The sequence below is a fragment of the Tachysurus vachellii genome, chromosome 10 (genome assembly GCF_030014155.1).
Source record: "Tachysurus vachellii isolate PV-2020 chromosome 10, HZAU_Pvac_v1, whole genome shotgun sequence".
Taxonomy (NCBI): Eukaryota; Metazoa; Chordata; class Actinopteri; order Siluriformes; family Bagridae; genus Tachysurus; species Tachysurus vachellii.
Window position 1 is genome coordinate 22390162 of NC_083469.1, and position 15336 is coordinate 22405497.

At 41.3% G+C, this 15336-nt stretch overlaps 1 protein-coding gene across 1 annotated transcript in view; it reads left to right on the top strand.

Moving 5' to 3' along the window:
- Positions 1-15336, top strand: part of ush2a (Usher syndrome 2A (autosomal recessive, mild)) — a 213705-nt gene that overhangs the window by 127712 nt on the left and 70657 nt on the right. Inside the window, exons 41-45 of the mRNA XM_060880326.1 lie at positions 3709-4337; positions 7456-7784; positions 8397-8519; positions 8966-9129; positions 10621-10830. Coding sequence (XP_060736309.1) covers positions 3709-4337; positions 7456-7784; positions 8397-8519; positions 8966-9129; positions 10621-10830 — 1455 coding nt within the window. The remainder of the gene's footprint in view (positions 1-3708; positions 4338-7455; positions 7785-8396; positions 8520-8965; positions 9130-10620; positions 10831-15336) is intronic.

Consider the following 15336-nt stretch of genomic DNA (forward strand, 5'->3'; position numbering starts at 1 on the left):
TAATCACAAATAATCACTGTGGCTTCTTTTTCCTTTTTATTTCCCTGTATTTGTTTTTAAATATCGTATTTTATTTTCTTACATGATCTTACCTTTCTTTCATGTTTCTTATAAAGGGCAGGCTGTACATTTAAGATATCTTGATATTTTCATTGAATAGGAGCACTAGCCTGACTGAAACTTTTCAAGTGAAGATGCATGAGGGTTTAATGTATTCAGAAAGATCTCTTGCCTCGGATTTTATCATTCAATTAAAATTTTATAACCGTCTTTTTAATGTAATTCCTCATGTGAAGTTTTTCTCCTTTGACTTGTCAGCCAGTCCTGTGAACATAAACTTTAGCATGTAGGCTTTCCCTTTCTCTTCTGCCTGTCACACGTGCAAACACAGCGCAAAAGATCTCAAGTTTTGTCATTTTATAATTTGCATCTACAGGATTTTATTTCACACAACGTTTGACATTAATTATTGTATCTAGTTGTGAAAACTGTATGATTCACTGATCACATTTAAGGATTCCATTTCAACTCCACTGAAAGATGCCTTGCCATCCACTTTAATATTTAGAACCTATTCTGCTTATTGTGGGGACAATAAAAAAACTTGTACAGTTTACATTGAGAAATGATTCTGTTCTAGTTCTCTTTATCGCTTCTGCTGAGGATGAACTTGCATGATCCACAGCTGTAGATGTGTTACGGTTAGAAACCATAAAGATGGCTTTGGGTTGTAATAGCCACGTCTCCCTCAGTGACCAGCTTTAGTAGACTAGATTTCATGTTTAATCTAGAATGAACTTCCTGGTTGCATAATTGATATCTAGTGTCACCCAAATGAGGGTGGGTTAAATTTTGAGTCTGGTTCCTCTCAAAGTCTCCTCACATTGTCTCACCATCTCCTCTGGCTTGCTCATTAGGTAATAAATGAATAAAAATGTAAATCTTATATCTTGATTTTTATATATTTCAGTAAGGCTGCTTTGTGACAATGTCAATGTTTTTTGATTGAACATTTTTTAAAATCGGGTCTAATTTTAAAAACTGAGTTAAGCAAATAGTTTACGCACTTTCTTTGCATGAGAAAAACATATTCTTTAGTCATATTTAGGCAGACTGACTTCTTTTACCATTGTAGGGATTTTATTTATTTATTTATATATAATATTTATCTCTAACATTTATCCATAATGAGCAAGCCTAAACATTCCGGTGGCAAAGAAAAACTCCCTGAAATCATAAAGAGAGAGAAACCTTGAGCAGGCTCAGAAGGGAACCCAGCGTGATCTGGGTGACACTGGGCAGGAAGTAAAGTAAATGTAAATAATCTCCTTCCTACGACAGTTATCTTGTCATCATATTGTATTCTCCACAATGCAAGGTTCTAAATTCTAAAGGTTTTTGGTTCAATATTGCTAGGTTCTCTTAAAATAAAGACATCAAAGTATGTTATTGGCATAAAAGCTCACTTTTGGTAATAACCCTTTTTCCCCCCAGTAGTGGGTAGAAATTATACCACACAAAAAAGGACCTCTCATTCTTTTGAAGAAAGAATTGTTTTCTATCTCAGAAAAGGCCAACTTATGTGGCTTCAGTCATGATCTTCCTTTGGCAGATTTGCTGTTATGATTTTCTCTCATATGAGATGCTGATATGATGATGTGAAACACTACAATCCACTAAGATGTACTTTGACTACGACATTGCTCGATTCCTAGTGCCCCGATCCCATATTCATTTTAGCTTCTATTAGCAATCCTGACCTTCACAGCGATCCTCCCATCGAAAAGCCATCCACAATGTTAAAAATAATCCTCTCGTTCTTTTCCTTTCCCAACCCTTTCCTTCCATGCCTTGTCATTTGATTGTGTTATTCTTATGCTAACCAAATCCTTATAAATGTAATTTAAGGCTTGGTGGCTCGCGCTCTTGTTTTTCCCCCCTTCTGCTGTCCAAGGAAAGACCGGGGCTTAAGTATCCCAAACGTCCTGCGATCACAGCCACCACTGCCAACACCCTGACGGAGGCAGCCTGGTGTTATTGCACCGCGTTCTCGTCAGGCGCCCCAAGAGCAGTAAAGCATCAATAAAATCAAAAGCACCTGCATCTTAAATGAAATTTCAATTGAAAAACTTAACAGCCCTTCAAATTGCGAAATTTAACACAGACCAGTAAAGCTTAAATAACACTTTGCCTCTACAGACTGAGGCGAGGCTAGAGAGTGAGCAGAGGAGGCTTGGATTGAGGTGAAGGAAGCAAAGGAGGGGTTTGCGTTCAAGGTGACTTGATTGTCTCATGTGGTAAAATTATTAACAATTAAGGAATTTCTCCAGAGAGACACATTGGATTTGCCAGCACAGGTACATTTGCAGGTTTTTTTAAGCAGTGTCAGAGGTGGGGGTGGGATGGGGGCTTTTTCAGTATTCATGGAAGCTCTCGAACCTTTGTGGTAATTGAATCAGTTAGAGTGCTGAGTGGAGCAAGCATAAAAACCTGTTAACCCAAAGGTCAGATCTGTGCATTGTTTATTTATCAGGAAGTGTGGGGGCGGGGAGGGGTTTGGGGTAGAATCTACACTGATGACCCCCTTCCTCACACCGCCTTTACGGCACACACTTATCTCCATATGTGTTTAATGAAGAACTTGGTTTGTTTTCATCAATTTCAACACTTAAAAGCCTAAAAAAAAGCACATGGTCATAGGACTTTAGGACGTGGGATGCTCATAAACAAACTAAAAGGTGTTTTTGTAATGTTTATTTGGAGTTCTTTTTAAAAGTCAATCATATTCAGTTTGACCTCTGCTAAACATGAAACTTTGTAGTTAGCTTTGTTTTTTTAAATTTTTTAAATTTTATTTTATTTTTAGCTTAGTCGTGGTACGTACAGTAGTGAGCTCTGGGGCCTAAAGCTCATTCCATATACTCAGGTGGGACAAGGTGGTGATGTGGATGTGGAAGTGGGCCATCTGTGGGGAGACATCAGCAACCCAGCATGCATGAGAGAGCGAGAGCCAGTCACCTTGATCAGACGTGCCCTTGCTGCCTCGCCATTACCACTGCTACTGTGGGACGTAAATGTAGGAGGAAAATATTACCTGCAAATGAGCTTTCATGGGGCCTAAATATCAATCAGACACCCGAGGCTAGAGAGTCAGGCAGAGAGGACGCACACAACACACCACAATGGAATTCGTTCTTATTTTAGGTATCCAGCTTTACCTTTTTTTAATTTCCTAGTTGCTTTTCATTAAACTTTAAACCTACCACATACAATAGCAATTCATTTTTGGGTGGCTGTGTGGGGGTGGATGTGGGTGTTTTGTCTTTTTTTGGGTGGCTGTGTGTGGGTGTGGCTCTGGGTTTGTGTGTATGTGGGGGTTGTGTGTGTGGGTGTGTGTGTGGGGGGGGTGTTGGCTCTGTGTGTGTTTTTATGAAAAACCCAAGCTTGGAGTTCCACAAGGATTTTTTGGCAATGTGCACTGATGTCCAGGCTGCTGTTCTCTGCAAACCACTCAGAGAAAATGATGTCAGAAGACTTCAATGATTTCTTTCAAATCATCACAGATTCTGCTTTCTTCTCTTCTTCCGTCCTATGCATAGTTTTTTGGAGATATGAGTTGCCAATAACATACATACAGTTTTCACTTATTAAAGATCCAATACCGTGTCAGCATTAGAATTTTGTCTCTTGCTTCTGTCTGTCATTTAGGCCCTGAATCTGTAGACCCTCCAATGCTGTATGAGATCCACCCGAGAAATGCAACCATTTCCTGGTCTCCTCCCTCACGCCCTAATGGCATCCTTACCAACTACAATGTCTACCAGAACAGCCAACTCATTATCACCGTGCATGCAAACACCACCAGCCTCACCCTCTCTAATTTGGCACCCTACCAGCACTACTTCATCCAGGTAGAGGCATGTACTGAGATGGGCTGTACCCTCTCAACTAATTCACACACACTCCACACACCTGCAGCCCCTCCAGAGGGTGTGATCAGCCCTCAGCTCTACTCCGATACACCCACCTCTGTCCTGGTGAACTGGGCTCCACCGCTGCATCCCAACGGACCACTTGAGAGCTACATGTTGGAACGGAGAGTTAATGGCAGTCAGCAGATTTCCAAAGTGGCCACCATGATGCCTAACCAGACTCTCACCTACCTGGACAGCTCAGCATCTCTCAGTCCCTGGAGCACTTATGAGTATCGGGTGATTGCCACAACCAGGCAGGGAGGTTCCAACAGCAGTCAGTGGGAAAAGGTCACAACCCGACCTTCACGACCTGCAGGCATAGAGCCACCCAAAGTGCTGGTGCTTGGGCCCGAGTCTGTCCAGGTAAAATTCTGCAAGTTTATCAGTTTATCAGTTTCATCTTCTGAAGTAATTTTATTCTAATAATTTGTAATGCTGTAAAATATAACCACAACCTAATTAAAGCTAGACCTATTAAGGCCTATTAAGACCTATTTTATCTTAATTTAAAAAGCAAAAACTGAAGACTTTTTCCCCCAGGATAAAGCACTACTTAATGGTTCTTTCTAGAAAGACGGAATTGAGAGTTATCCTTTCAGAAAAGGTTTCAAGTAAGAGTCCTGTAGTGGTGTCCAATCTTATTTGTAAAGTGAATGCCAGTGTGAGTGAAGGTTTTTATTTCAGTCAAGCAGAAAGCACACATGGTTCCACATGTTAAACCAGTTGATCTCACTTTTTGTGGACTCAGGTATGGCTTCTGCTCGGTTGGAATGCAATTTTTCACCCACACTGACTCTTTTTAGAAAACATGTTACAGCCCTGCTCTGTATAAAACAAGAACCACTGTCATATATGGTTTTCCTATACACAATATGGCCCAAAGTATGTGAGCCCCTGACCATCACACTCGTATGTGGTTTCCCAGACTGCACCTCACCCAAAAAGATCTCACTAATGCTCACGTGGCTCCAAAATCTAACGTCGTGAAACATCTTTCGAGAAAATTGGAGGTTATTCTAACAGCAAACAGACAATCTGGAATGAGATATTCAAAAAGCATGTCGTCGCTGTCAGGCAGAATTCTCGTATCTCCAAAACCGTTATTTTTCAGGAAATTAAAAAAATGCCGTACCTTATCTGCAGTGCACAGGGTTTAGTCCGCGTTGCAGTGGATTGTCTTGCACTAAATTCCTGTCCTCAGACGAGCACCAGAACTATGATTTTTTTTTATTTGAGCCCAGTGTTTTGAAGACATTTACCTCAGAAGACGTGTTGATTCGTTGCGACTCTTCTTGAGGAGAAATATGCTGCGAATCTCTCCTGAGGAGTGAGGAAGAGGTGGACAGTTGAAGTGTCCAATGGAGTTATGACATTTGCGCTCAAGCTATTTTCAAGACTTTAGATTGGTTAATAACTTGTAAAAATAACAGACCCACGTGGGGACTGACCAATAGCATCGATATGTGAAAAAATATGAAATTGACCAAATTTGGACATACGAGGTTTCCGCCCGACAGCGACGATATATGTGTTATAGCAATGTGTCCACCAACTTTTATGTGACTTCCATCAGTGCACAGCTCACCTCCATTAACATGCACACTTTTCTTAGATACTGTCTTATCTTCCCTTAGCTGAAAGTGCTTATTTGATTCAGAAGTCACCACAGACAAATCTCTAAGCAGCCTGGAATGAGCCGTCTGAAGCCCACATTGAATACAATGCACGAGAGAACAACGTAGCTGGATTCAAAGAGCATCACTGTAGCTCAGCTAGACTCTCTCTCTCTCTCTCTCTCTCTGTCTTTCAGTGTCAAGGATGTTGAATAGAAATGCTTACCACTTCAAACAAAATGCATTTGCATAAACTTGTGTGAATAATTCATTTCCCTTAACCCCAGGTTTATTTTAATGCTATTATTATTTTATTAATTTGAAAACTGCTCCATTTCCATATATAACTGGATAAGAGTTCTTACACATGTAAAAGCACACAAAACAGTTGTTTTCATTAGCATATGAAGTGCATTTATTCCTGTTGAGCTACTCAGCGCTTCTATTGTCTCTAGACATATCTTCTTTTCTGGAAGAAAGTGGCTAATTATTTCATTATTTTAAGAATCCTGTGTCATTGTTCTGGGATTCTGCACAAATCTCTAAAATATTACTCACTGTACAAATATTACTCACAGTCTGTCATGCATACGGTATGTTAGAATCATAAGGACTGTAATGAAGAAATGCAACATTTAAGCTTACAAGCTGTACAAACCAATACTGAGAGGAAAGGATGTTATTCTTTAAAAAGCATAATGACTGGGAAGAGCTGGGAATGTTTTTTGGCTTAGTGTTTTCAGAGATGGTTGTTGTTCATTAGTAGGTTTGTGAAATATAATAGTTTTATTTGTACATTGTTGTTAGGATTAGGAACGAGTACATCAGAGGGACAGCCCATGTTGGACGTTTGGGGGACAAAGTTAGGGAGGCGAGATTAAGATGGTTTGGACATGTTCAGAGGAGGGAGAGTGAGTATATTGGTAGGAGAATGTTGGACATGGAGCTGCCAGGCAGGAGGCAAAGAGGAAGGCCAAAGAGGAGGTATATGGATGTAATTAATGAGGATTTGAAGCTAGTGGGTGCAAGTGTTGAGGATGCAGAAGATAGGGTTAGGTGGAGAGAGATGATTCGCTGTGGCGACCCCTGAAGGGAAAAGCCGAAAGAAGAAGAAGATTTGTACATTGTTGTTGTTGTTGGGTTTTTTGGACATGATTTGACAATGCTATAATATCCAGTGATTTTTACTTCCAATATATCAAATTACCAGTATTACAGTATTGTTAGATTTTTGTTATGTAGCTCCCAACACGTGTGAAACACTGTGCACGTTTTAGTCATGGCGTTAATATCAAACATCAAAACTGTGTCTAAGGGCATTTTCAGATCTGTAGGTCTGTTATTTTGGAAACAGAGGACATAAATTGTTAGTGTTGCATTTTCTCATTTGCAGAGAGAGAGAAAGAGAGAGATTTGAAAGTTTTTTTTACTGTTTGAAAATTAGATAAAGTAAAGCATGGCTTAAACACATTAGCTAATTTTACTGAAGCATCCTTCTGAAGCACTGCCCTAAAACGCTGACCTGCACCTGATAAAGCATGACACTTTCCTTTCCTTCCCTTGTACAATTCCAGTATCATTATAGATAGTAACAACATAATCCCTGTTTTAATGGTGAAATGGTGAAAGCCAGGGTGTCACTACAGTGATCTCAGACAATGCCCTAGAATTTTACCTTGACCTCAGACACTTCATCTCAGACTGTAGTATATAAAAGGAAACACTTTACTTAATGGTGGTTCATGACAACTGAAACAAACCTTCACAAAAATGTATAAAGGCTTACTCTAATAGGATTGGTTGTTATCACTTATTATTATTGGTTCATAATACTAATCATGTGAATGCATGTATATATGTTAATATAGGTAACATGGTCAGACCCACTGTTCCCCAACGGAGAAATTGAGCGCTACGAGATCCGGATGCCAGATCCACGCATATCACACACTGACACCTCAGCGCTTAACTGCACCATCAACGGCCTAAAGCCGTACACTAACTACAGCGTGACCATTCTCACCTGTTCAGGGGGTGGGGGCTTTGAGGGGGGCTGTACTGAGAGCCTGCCTACTCCTGTCACTACATTACCCACGATTCCTCAAGGGGTTCCAGCACTCTTAGTCATCGCCATTAGTGAATCTTTCCTGACTGTGTCGTGGAACCCACCGACAAGACCAAATGGCCCAAATATACGGTACATACATTTTTTTTTACTGGAATTCTTTTTTATCTGTATAATATTTAAAAAGGAAAAACTGCACTTTCAGTATGTCAGTAGTGATACTGAATGATTAAAATAATGGTGTAAGCCTACAGTTTACCACCTGCTGTAAATCCCATAGATTAGGATACTGGAAGAGTTTCAGCTGTTTTTCAAAGGCATGTGTGAGAGTAAGCAGTTCAAATGGCAGAAACATTCCCTAAACACTGAATAATCCTTTATAGAAGTACTGCTAATAGGAGTTATGTATGATACTGGAGAGTAACAGTCTATAATGCAAGACTAAAATACAGCTTAACAACCTTTTGTTATTTCTCACCCAATAAGTGAGTCTGTTTTTGAGCTGATTAGGTGGTAAATAAAGCTCTGTGTTCATGTCTGACCATTAATATTCATGACCCTTTTTCCCTCCAATGCCTTGTTTGTTGAACTAGGCTTATGAAGAGCACATTAAGCCCAGCTCTCATGATTACAGGCAAAATTAGCATTATTGTTGGGGGGTGTTAACTGGCAAGGCTGAAACGGCAAGAGGATTGTGGGAGTTGAGCAGGCTGTGATTTATTGGGCCGTTTCTCCTGCCCTTAGGTACAAGCTGCTGAGACGGAAAACCCAGCAGCCCCTGGCCTCCCGTCCCCCTGAAGATTTCAATCACTGGTACCATGTTTACGCAGGAGACAAATTGTTCCACGAAGATAAAGGCCTTAGCAGGTGAGATTACCAAAATTAGCTTTAATGCAAACGCTGCCAGTGTGTACAAACCTGGTTTTGTGCTCTGATGCCATCTTTTTAATACAGCTCAAAGATACATTAAGCAAATATCCAAAAGAATTAAATTGTTTTTGCACTAATCTTTCTGTGTGCATGCGTGTGTGTGTGTGCTTGTGTGTGTTCGTAGCAGACTCAAAGACATCTGCATATTACCTCTTTTTTCTTTCTTTTTCTCTAGTTTATGAAGTAAATGCATGCTATCTTATAGTCTTGTGCATGACATCATGGCCCCAGAAGAGTGCAATAAAAAAACTAACCATTAAAATAATATATAAATAAAATATCATTCATTCATTCATTCATCTATCTTCATCTTCTTCTTCTTCATCATCTTCTTCTTTACAGTGTCCTATTAGTGCAGAGTTGATGTTTGTGTGTTTTCATAGATACACCTGGTATGAATACCAGCTGTTGGTGTACAATGACGTGGGCTATGCTTCAGGAGAGGTGTTTTCAGGAGTTACTCTGGCTGGCCCACCACTCCATGCCACCAATGTGTCGGCTCAGACCATCAACCACACGGCCATTCTGCTTCACTGGACCACACCCAGTGAGATTTCAACATTTTAAAGGCTTTTAATACATAGACAGACATCTAATACTGACAGCTGACAGTGTGTGTTCTACCCAGATATTAAGCATACAGGGAAATAGTTGTCACATTCTCAAATAGTGATAGTGATCATTTGTCCTGTCTGCTCAACAGATGTCCAGGGGGAAAAAGTACATTTTTGATGGATTGAGAGACTCCACGATTGCATCAAAAATAGTTTTTATCCTGTGTTCATCAGTATGCCATGCTGGCAGAGCTGCCAGAATTTTTCAAATGAAATACACAACTGGATGTGATCAGAAAAATTTGCATGATTTCTAAAATGTTAATGCTTATTGTTTCCAAGGAATATTGCAAAACTATAAGAACCTTTTTTTAGTATTTTTTATTAAGTTTTGTATTTGTACTAATTTTTTAGTCATTTCTTTCAGTAATTTTTTGTTCTTTTCAAGTAATTATTCGTAAATTTTAGTATGTTTTTTGTCATTTTTAAATAAAATTATAGTAATTTTTTAGTCTGTTTTTTGTCATTTTTAAATGAAATTATAGTAATTTTTTAGTCTGTTTTTGTATGTTTTTAGTCATTTTCAGTAATTAAAATTTTACTTTGTAGTAAAGTGTAAGAATGTATTAATCTTTAGTGATTTTAGTATGTTTTAGTCTTTATTAATAATATTTTGTATCTTTTAAATACAAAATATTAAATTCTACTTTTCTTTTAAATTATATGCAGTAGGTTTTTTTGGTTATTTAATATTTTTAAGTGTTATGTTTTTCACTAATCTTTTAGTATTTTTTAGTAAGTATTTTTCCAGCAGGTTATTTATTAAGGTTTTTTAACTATGTTTTTTTTTTTCTTTTTTTTTTTAAATTATTATTTATTTGGGGGGCACGGTGGCTTAGTGGTTAGCACGTTCGCCTCACACCTCCACGGTCGGGGTTCGATTCCCGCCTCCACCTTGTGTGTGTGGAGTTTGCATGTTCTCCCCGTGCCTCGGGGGTTTCCTCCGGGTACTCCGGTTTCCTCCCCCGGTCCAAAGACATGCATGGTAGGTTGATTGGCATCTCTGGAAAATTGTCCGTAGTGTGTGATTGCGTGAGTGAATGAGAGTGTGTGTGTGCCCTGTGATGGGTTGGCACTCCGTCCAGGGTGTATCCTGCCTTGATGCCCGATGACGCCTGAGATAGGCACAGGCTCCCCGTGACCCGAGGTTGTTCGGATAAGCGGTAGAAGATGAATATTATTTATTTGTTTGTTTGTTTGTTTGTTTTTACTAAGCTTAGGTTTCAGCATAGTGTTTCTGGCCTTGTTTATTCAAATTCATACAATTTTTCATCAGCTTAGGTTTAATGGTACATGCTTTTAAAAGTAGGCACATGGTGCAGCATTTTCTGCTATTAACCTTCTAGACAGATCTGTATTGTTTATAGTTGTTTCTTAGTATCATCCCTGTCTCTGTTCCTAACCCAAAATGCCTCTCTTCTCAGCTCTTCAAGACCTGCAGGGAAAGGTGGAGCTCTATTTTCTCACAGTCACTTCCATCAAGAAAAGCCAAAGGCTCAGGCTTGACCCCTCTGTGACCTCAGTGCTGATCTCTGACCTACAGCCCAACACTGAGTACACATTATCTCTGACGGCGTCTAATGGAGCTCACAACATCACCAGTCCAGAGGTCACATGTACTACTGCAGATGGTGGTGAGTTAAAAGAAATCGGTAGCCAGTTTAACAATTCTGACTTCTTCATTTTAGCTTTTTTAGGAAGGTAATACAAATGAAAATACTGAAACTTTTTTGTATAAAATATGCCAGTCTTGCAGTCTGCTCATATTTTTTAACCGAATTGACAATTAGATTTTTTTTGGGTCTTTTCCCTCCAACACACCAATAAAAACTCACTTCCTGGTCTAGATAGATCAGTGTTTTTCTTCCAAATGGTAGGCCACTAATAATAAGGATTGTATGGTGTTTTTGGTTAATGCATAATGGGTACTGAAGTATATGAACAATGAATACATCAAGATGGCGCCGGTGAGGTCGGCTGTCGTCGCAACAGCTCCAGTTACACTTTAACTTTTTTGTTTATTTTATATATTTATTAATATAGATTCAGTTTTGTTTATAAAAGATGGACATCATTAGATATGACAGAGACACTCTTATATCTATTGGTGTACAATACATTCACCCTTCGCCGTTTTTAAACTCGGACCCATGCTGGCCGAGCGAGATCCTGAGGGGGAACAAAGGACGCGACCCGCACCGGCGTCCGCGAGGGAAACGAGCCGGCGTCAGGAACAGGCTAAGGGGACGTGCACACTGTGCTCTCTTACCTAGTGTCCTGTTAGCCAACGTCCAGTCTCTGGAAAATAAGCTTGACGACCTCAGGGCAAGGGTCAAGTTCCAGAGGGACATTCGGGACTGCAACCTTCTCTGCTTCACCGAGACATGGCTGAACCCAGCGGTACCGGACCACGCCATCCAGCCGGCCGAGTTTTTCTTGGTTTATCTCATGGACAGAACACTGGAGTCTGGGAAGTCAAGGGGAAGTGGAGTGTGTCTGATGGTGAACAACCACTGGTGCAAGAGCGCGAGCATTGTTCCTCTTACACGCTCCTGCACACCAAATCTGGAACTACTGACCATCAAATGGCGGCTCTTCTATTTAAATCGGGTATTCAGCTCGTTCATAGTCAGTGCCATTTATATTCCACCTCAAGCGGACACGGACACTGCAGTATGGGACTAACATGAGACACTAATGCTACACCAAATACAGCATCGGGATGCTGGGCTCATTGTGGTGGGAGACTTTAATAGTGCCAACCTCAAATGTGCACTACCGAACTTTCAGCAACACATCACCTGCCCCGGGCGAAAGGACACTGGACCACTGCTACACACCGTTCAAAAACAGCTACAAGGCACAATCATGTCCACTGTTTGGGAAATCGGACCATGCCGCCATCTTCCTCATGCCTGTTTACAAACAAAGGCTGAAACAGGAAGCTCCAGTTCAGAGGGAGGTCGCGCGCTGGACTGACCAATCGGTGGTCGCTCTGCAGGACGCTCTGGATGACGCAGACTGGGATATGTTCAGGCGCAGCTCTGATGACGTCAACATGTTTACGGAAGCGGTTGTGGGATTCATAGGGAAACTAGCGGATGATACGGTGCAGAAAACCACCATCAGAACGTTTCCCAACCAGAAGCCGTGGGTGGATAAAACCATCAGCGACGCTCTGAGATCCCGCTTCGCTGCCTACAACACGGGGCTCGCCACCGGGGACATGGATGAGTACAAGGCTGTGTCCTACAGTGTGCGCAGAGCAGTAAAGAAAGCAAAGCAGTGCTACGGGAGGAAACTCGAGTCACAATTCCAACATGGTGGCTCTAGGAGCCTGTGGCAGGGACTAAGGAACATTATGGACTATAGAACACCTGCTTATAGAATGGGGAATGCGGACGCTTCTCTGGCAGACAAGCTAAACATCTTTTACGCTCACTTTGAGGCTACAGCTAACCATGCTAGCGATGCAGGCGGCACAAACAGCATGCACGCTGAGAGAGCTGGAGAGGTAAACACGTTCACCATCTCGGAGCATGACATGAGGAGGGCATTCTAGAGAGTGAATACCTGGAAGGCACCAGGACCAGACGACATCACAGGTCGGGTTCTGAAAGCCTGCGCTGACCAGCTAGCACCGGTGTTTACTAAGATATTCAGCCTCTCACTGGCACAGTCTATTGTCCCCTCATGCTTCAAACAGTCCACCATTGTTCCTGTCCCAAAGAAACCCCAGCCTTCCTGCCTCAACGACTACCGCCCTGTAGCTCTGACCTCAGTAGTGATGAAGTGCTTCGAGAGACTTGTCAGAGACTTCATCACTGCATCACTACCAGACACACTGGATCCACTACAGTTTGCGTACCGCCAGAACCGGACTACTGAGGATGCCATTGCTCATCTTCTCCACACCACGATGAGCCACCTGGACTGCAGAAAAGGGAATTATGCGAAAATGCTGTTTGTGGACTACAGTTCAGCATTTAACACCATAATTCCCTCCACGCTCACCTCTAAGTTGGAGGTCCTGGGACTCAGCCTGCCGCTGTGTCAATGGATCTCCAACTTCCTGACAGACAGACCACAAGCTGTACGGGTGGGCAAACACACATCATCCACCCTCACCCTCAGCACTGGAGCCCCCCAGGGTTGTGTTCTGAGCCCCCTGCTGTACTCACTGTACACTTATTGCTGTGTGGCCACTTCCAACTCCACCACCATCATCAAGTTTGCTGATGACACTGTTGTGGTGGGCCTGATCTCCAACAACGACGAGACGGCCTACCTACAGGAGACTAAAAACCTGGCGAGATGGTGCCAGGAGAACAATCTTCTCCTGAACGTCAGCAAGACTAAGGAGTTGATAGTGGACTTCAGCACAAAGCAGAAGCGGTCATACCAACCGCTAAACATCAATGGGACCACAGTGGAGAGAGTGGATAGTTTCCGGGACCTAGGTATTCACATCACACAGGACCTGTCTTGGTCCTGTCACATCAACACCCTGGTGAAGAAGGCCCGGCAGCGATTGTACCATCTGAGACGCTTAAGGGACTTCAGACTACCCTCTCAGGTGCTAAAGACCTTCTACACCTGCACCATTGAGAGCGTCCTGACAGGTAGCATCACTTTTTGGTTCGCGAACAGCACCATGCCGGACAGGCGAGCCCTCCAGAGGGTGGTGCGATCAGCTGAACGTACCATCCACACCGAAATCCCTGACCTGCAGGACATCTACAGCATGCGGTGCCGGACCAGGGCCAGGAAGATTGTAAAGGATCTCAGCCATCCAAACAATGGACTCTTTTCTTTGTTGCGTTCAGGGAAACGCTTCTGCTCCCTGAAAGCAAACACAGAGAGGATGAGGTGAAGCTTCTTCCCGCAGGCCATTTGGATCTTAATCCAGGAGACACCCAGGATCTAGCACTGGACCTCTCTCTCCATCCCCACTGTCACTTTAACTCTGGACCTGCACAGCACAGTGCCACTTTATACACTATATACACTATTTACACACCATACTGCACCTGGACAATCTTTAAAAACCATACACATTTATGTATATGTATATTTCTGCATATGTACTGTATATACACTATTTCTCCATATATATTTTCATATTTTTATATAGTTTTCTTATAGTTTATACTTTTTTATTATTCTATTATTGCTTTTTTTATACTTTTTATTTTTATACCGGACAGTTGCATAAAGCATTTCACTGCATGTCGTACCCTATATGTATGTATGTGTATGTGACAAATAAAATTTGATTTGATTTGATTATACTGCAGTGCTCTGGTCCTGAGTAGGGGAAGACTGATATATCGCTAAAGCCAAACGTTTTTATGCTATAAAATGCATAATCGCATTCTTCCTTAATCAGACTTGAAGAGAGCTTCTGACAGACATCACTCGTTTGTTAAAGTATTCGATGTCTAGACAGAAAACAAATCCTCTCTGGGAGAACTTTACAGAGCAAATACTGAAACCTCAGTCTCTCATTTTTGTTGATGTTAAACAAGATGCAAAATAAACTATTTTTTAAGTATACATTTCTTAAGTGATTATATTTTATATTCTTCAAAGAATATTTTATATTATGCACAATAAGTGTTCATTTAGTTTCCCAATTTTCTGTTTCGGTTCTTGTAATTAAATGTGTGTTACATTGGGCTCGTAACAGCCGATCGGCCACACTGTTTTCTACATATCAGTACCAGTAATGCACATTAAAATATGGTCACCCACTAGTTTAGAGATACAATTAAGTATTACAAAATGCCACAGAACATTGAACAGAACAAATGATGCCTCATACACTGCAAATAGGTCTTAGATGAAGATTTTGACCCTGTTTTTTTGTTACTAGTTTGTGGTTACTTACACATTGTAGTTAATGTAAAAAAAAATCTGCAGTTGTGGTACATTCAGTAAAGTCTCTGGGTTGTTGGGGTTTCAAACCCCAAGTTCACAATGCTGCCACTGTTGGGCCCTTAGGCAAGGCCCTTAACCCTCTCTGCTCCAGGGGCACTGTATCATGCCTGACCCTGTGCTCTGACCCCTACTTCCAAAGCTGGAATATGCAAAAAAAAAAATCTGCTGTAATATATGCATGACAAAATAAAGGTTGCTGC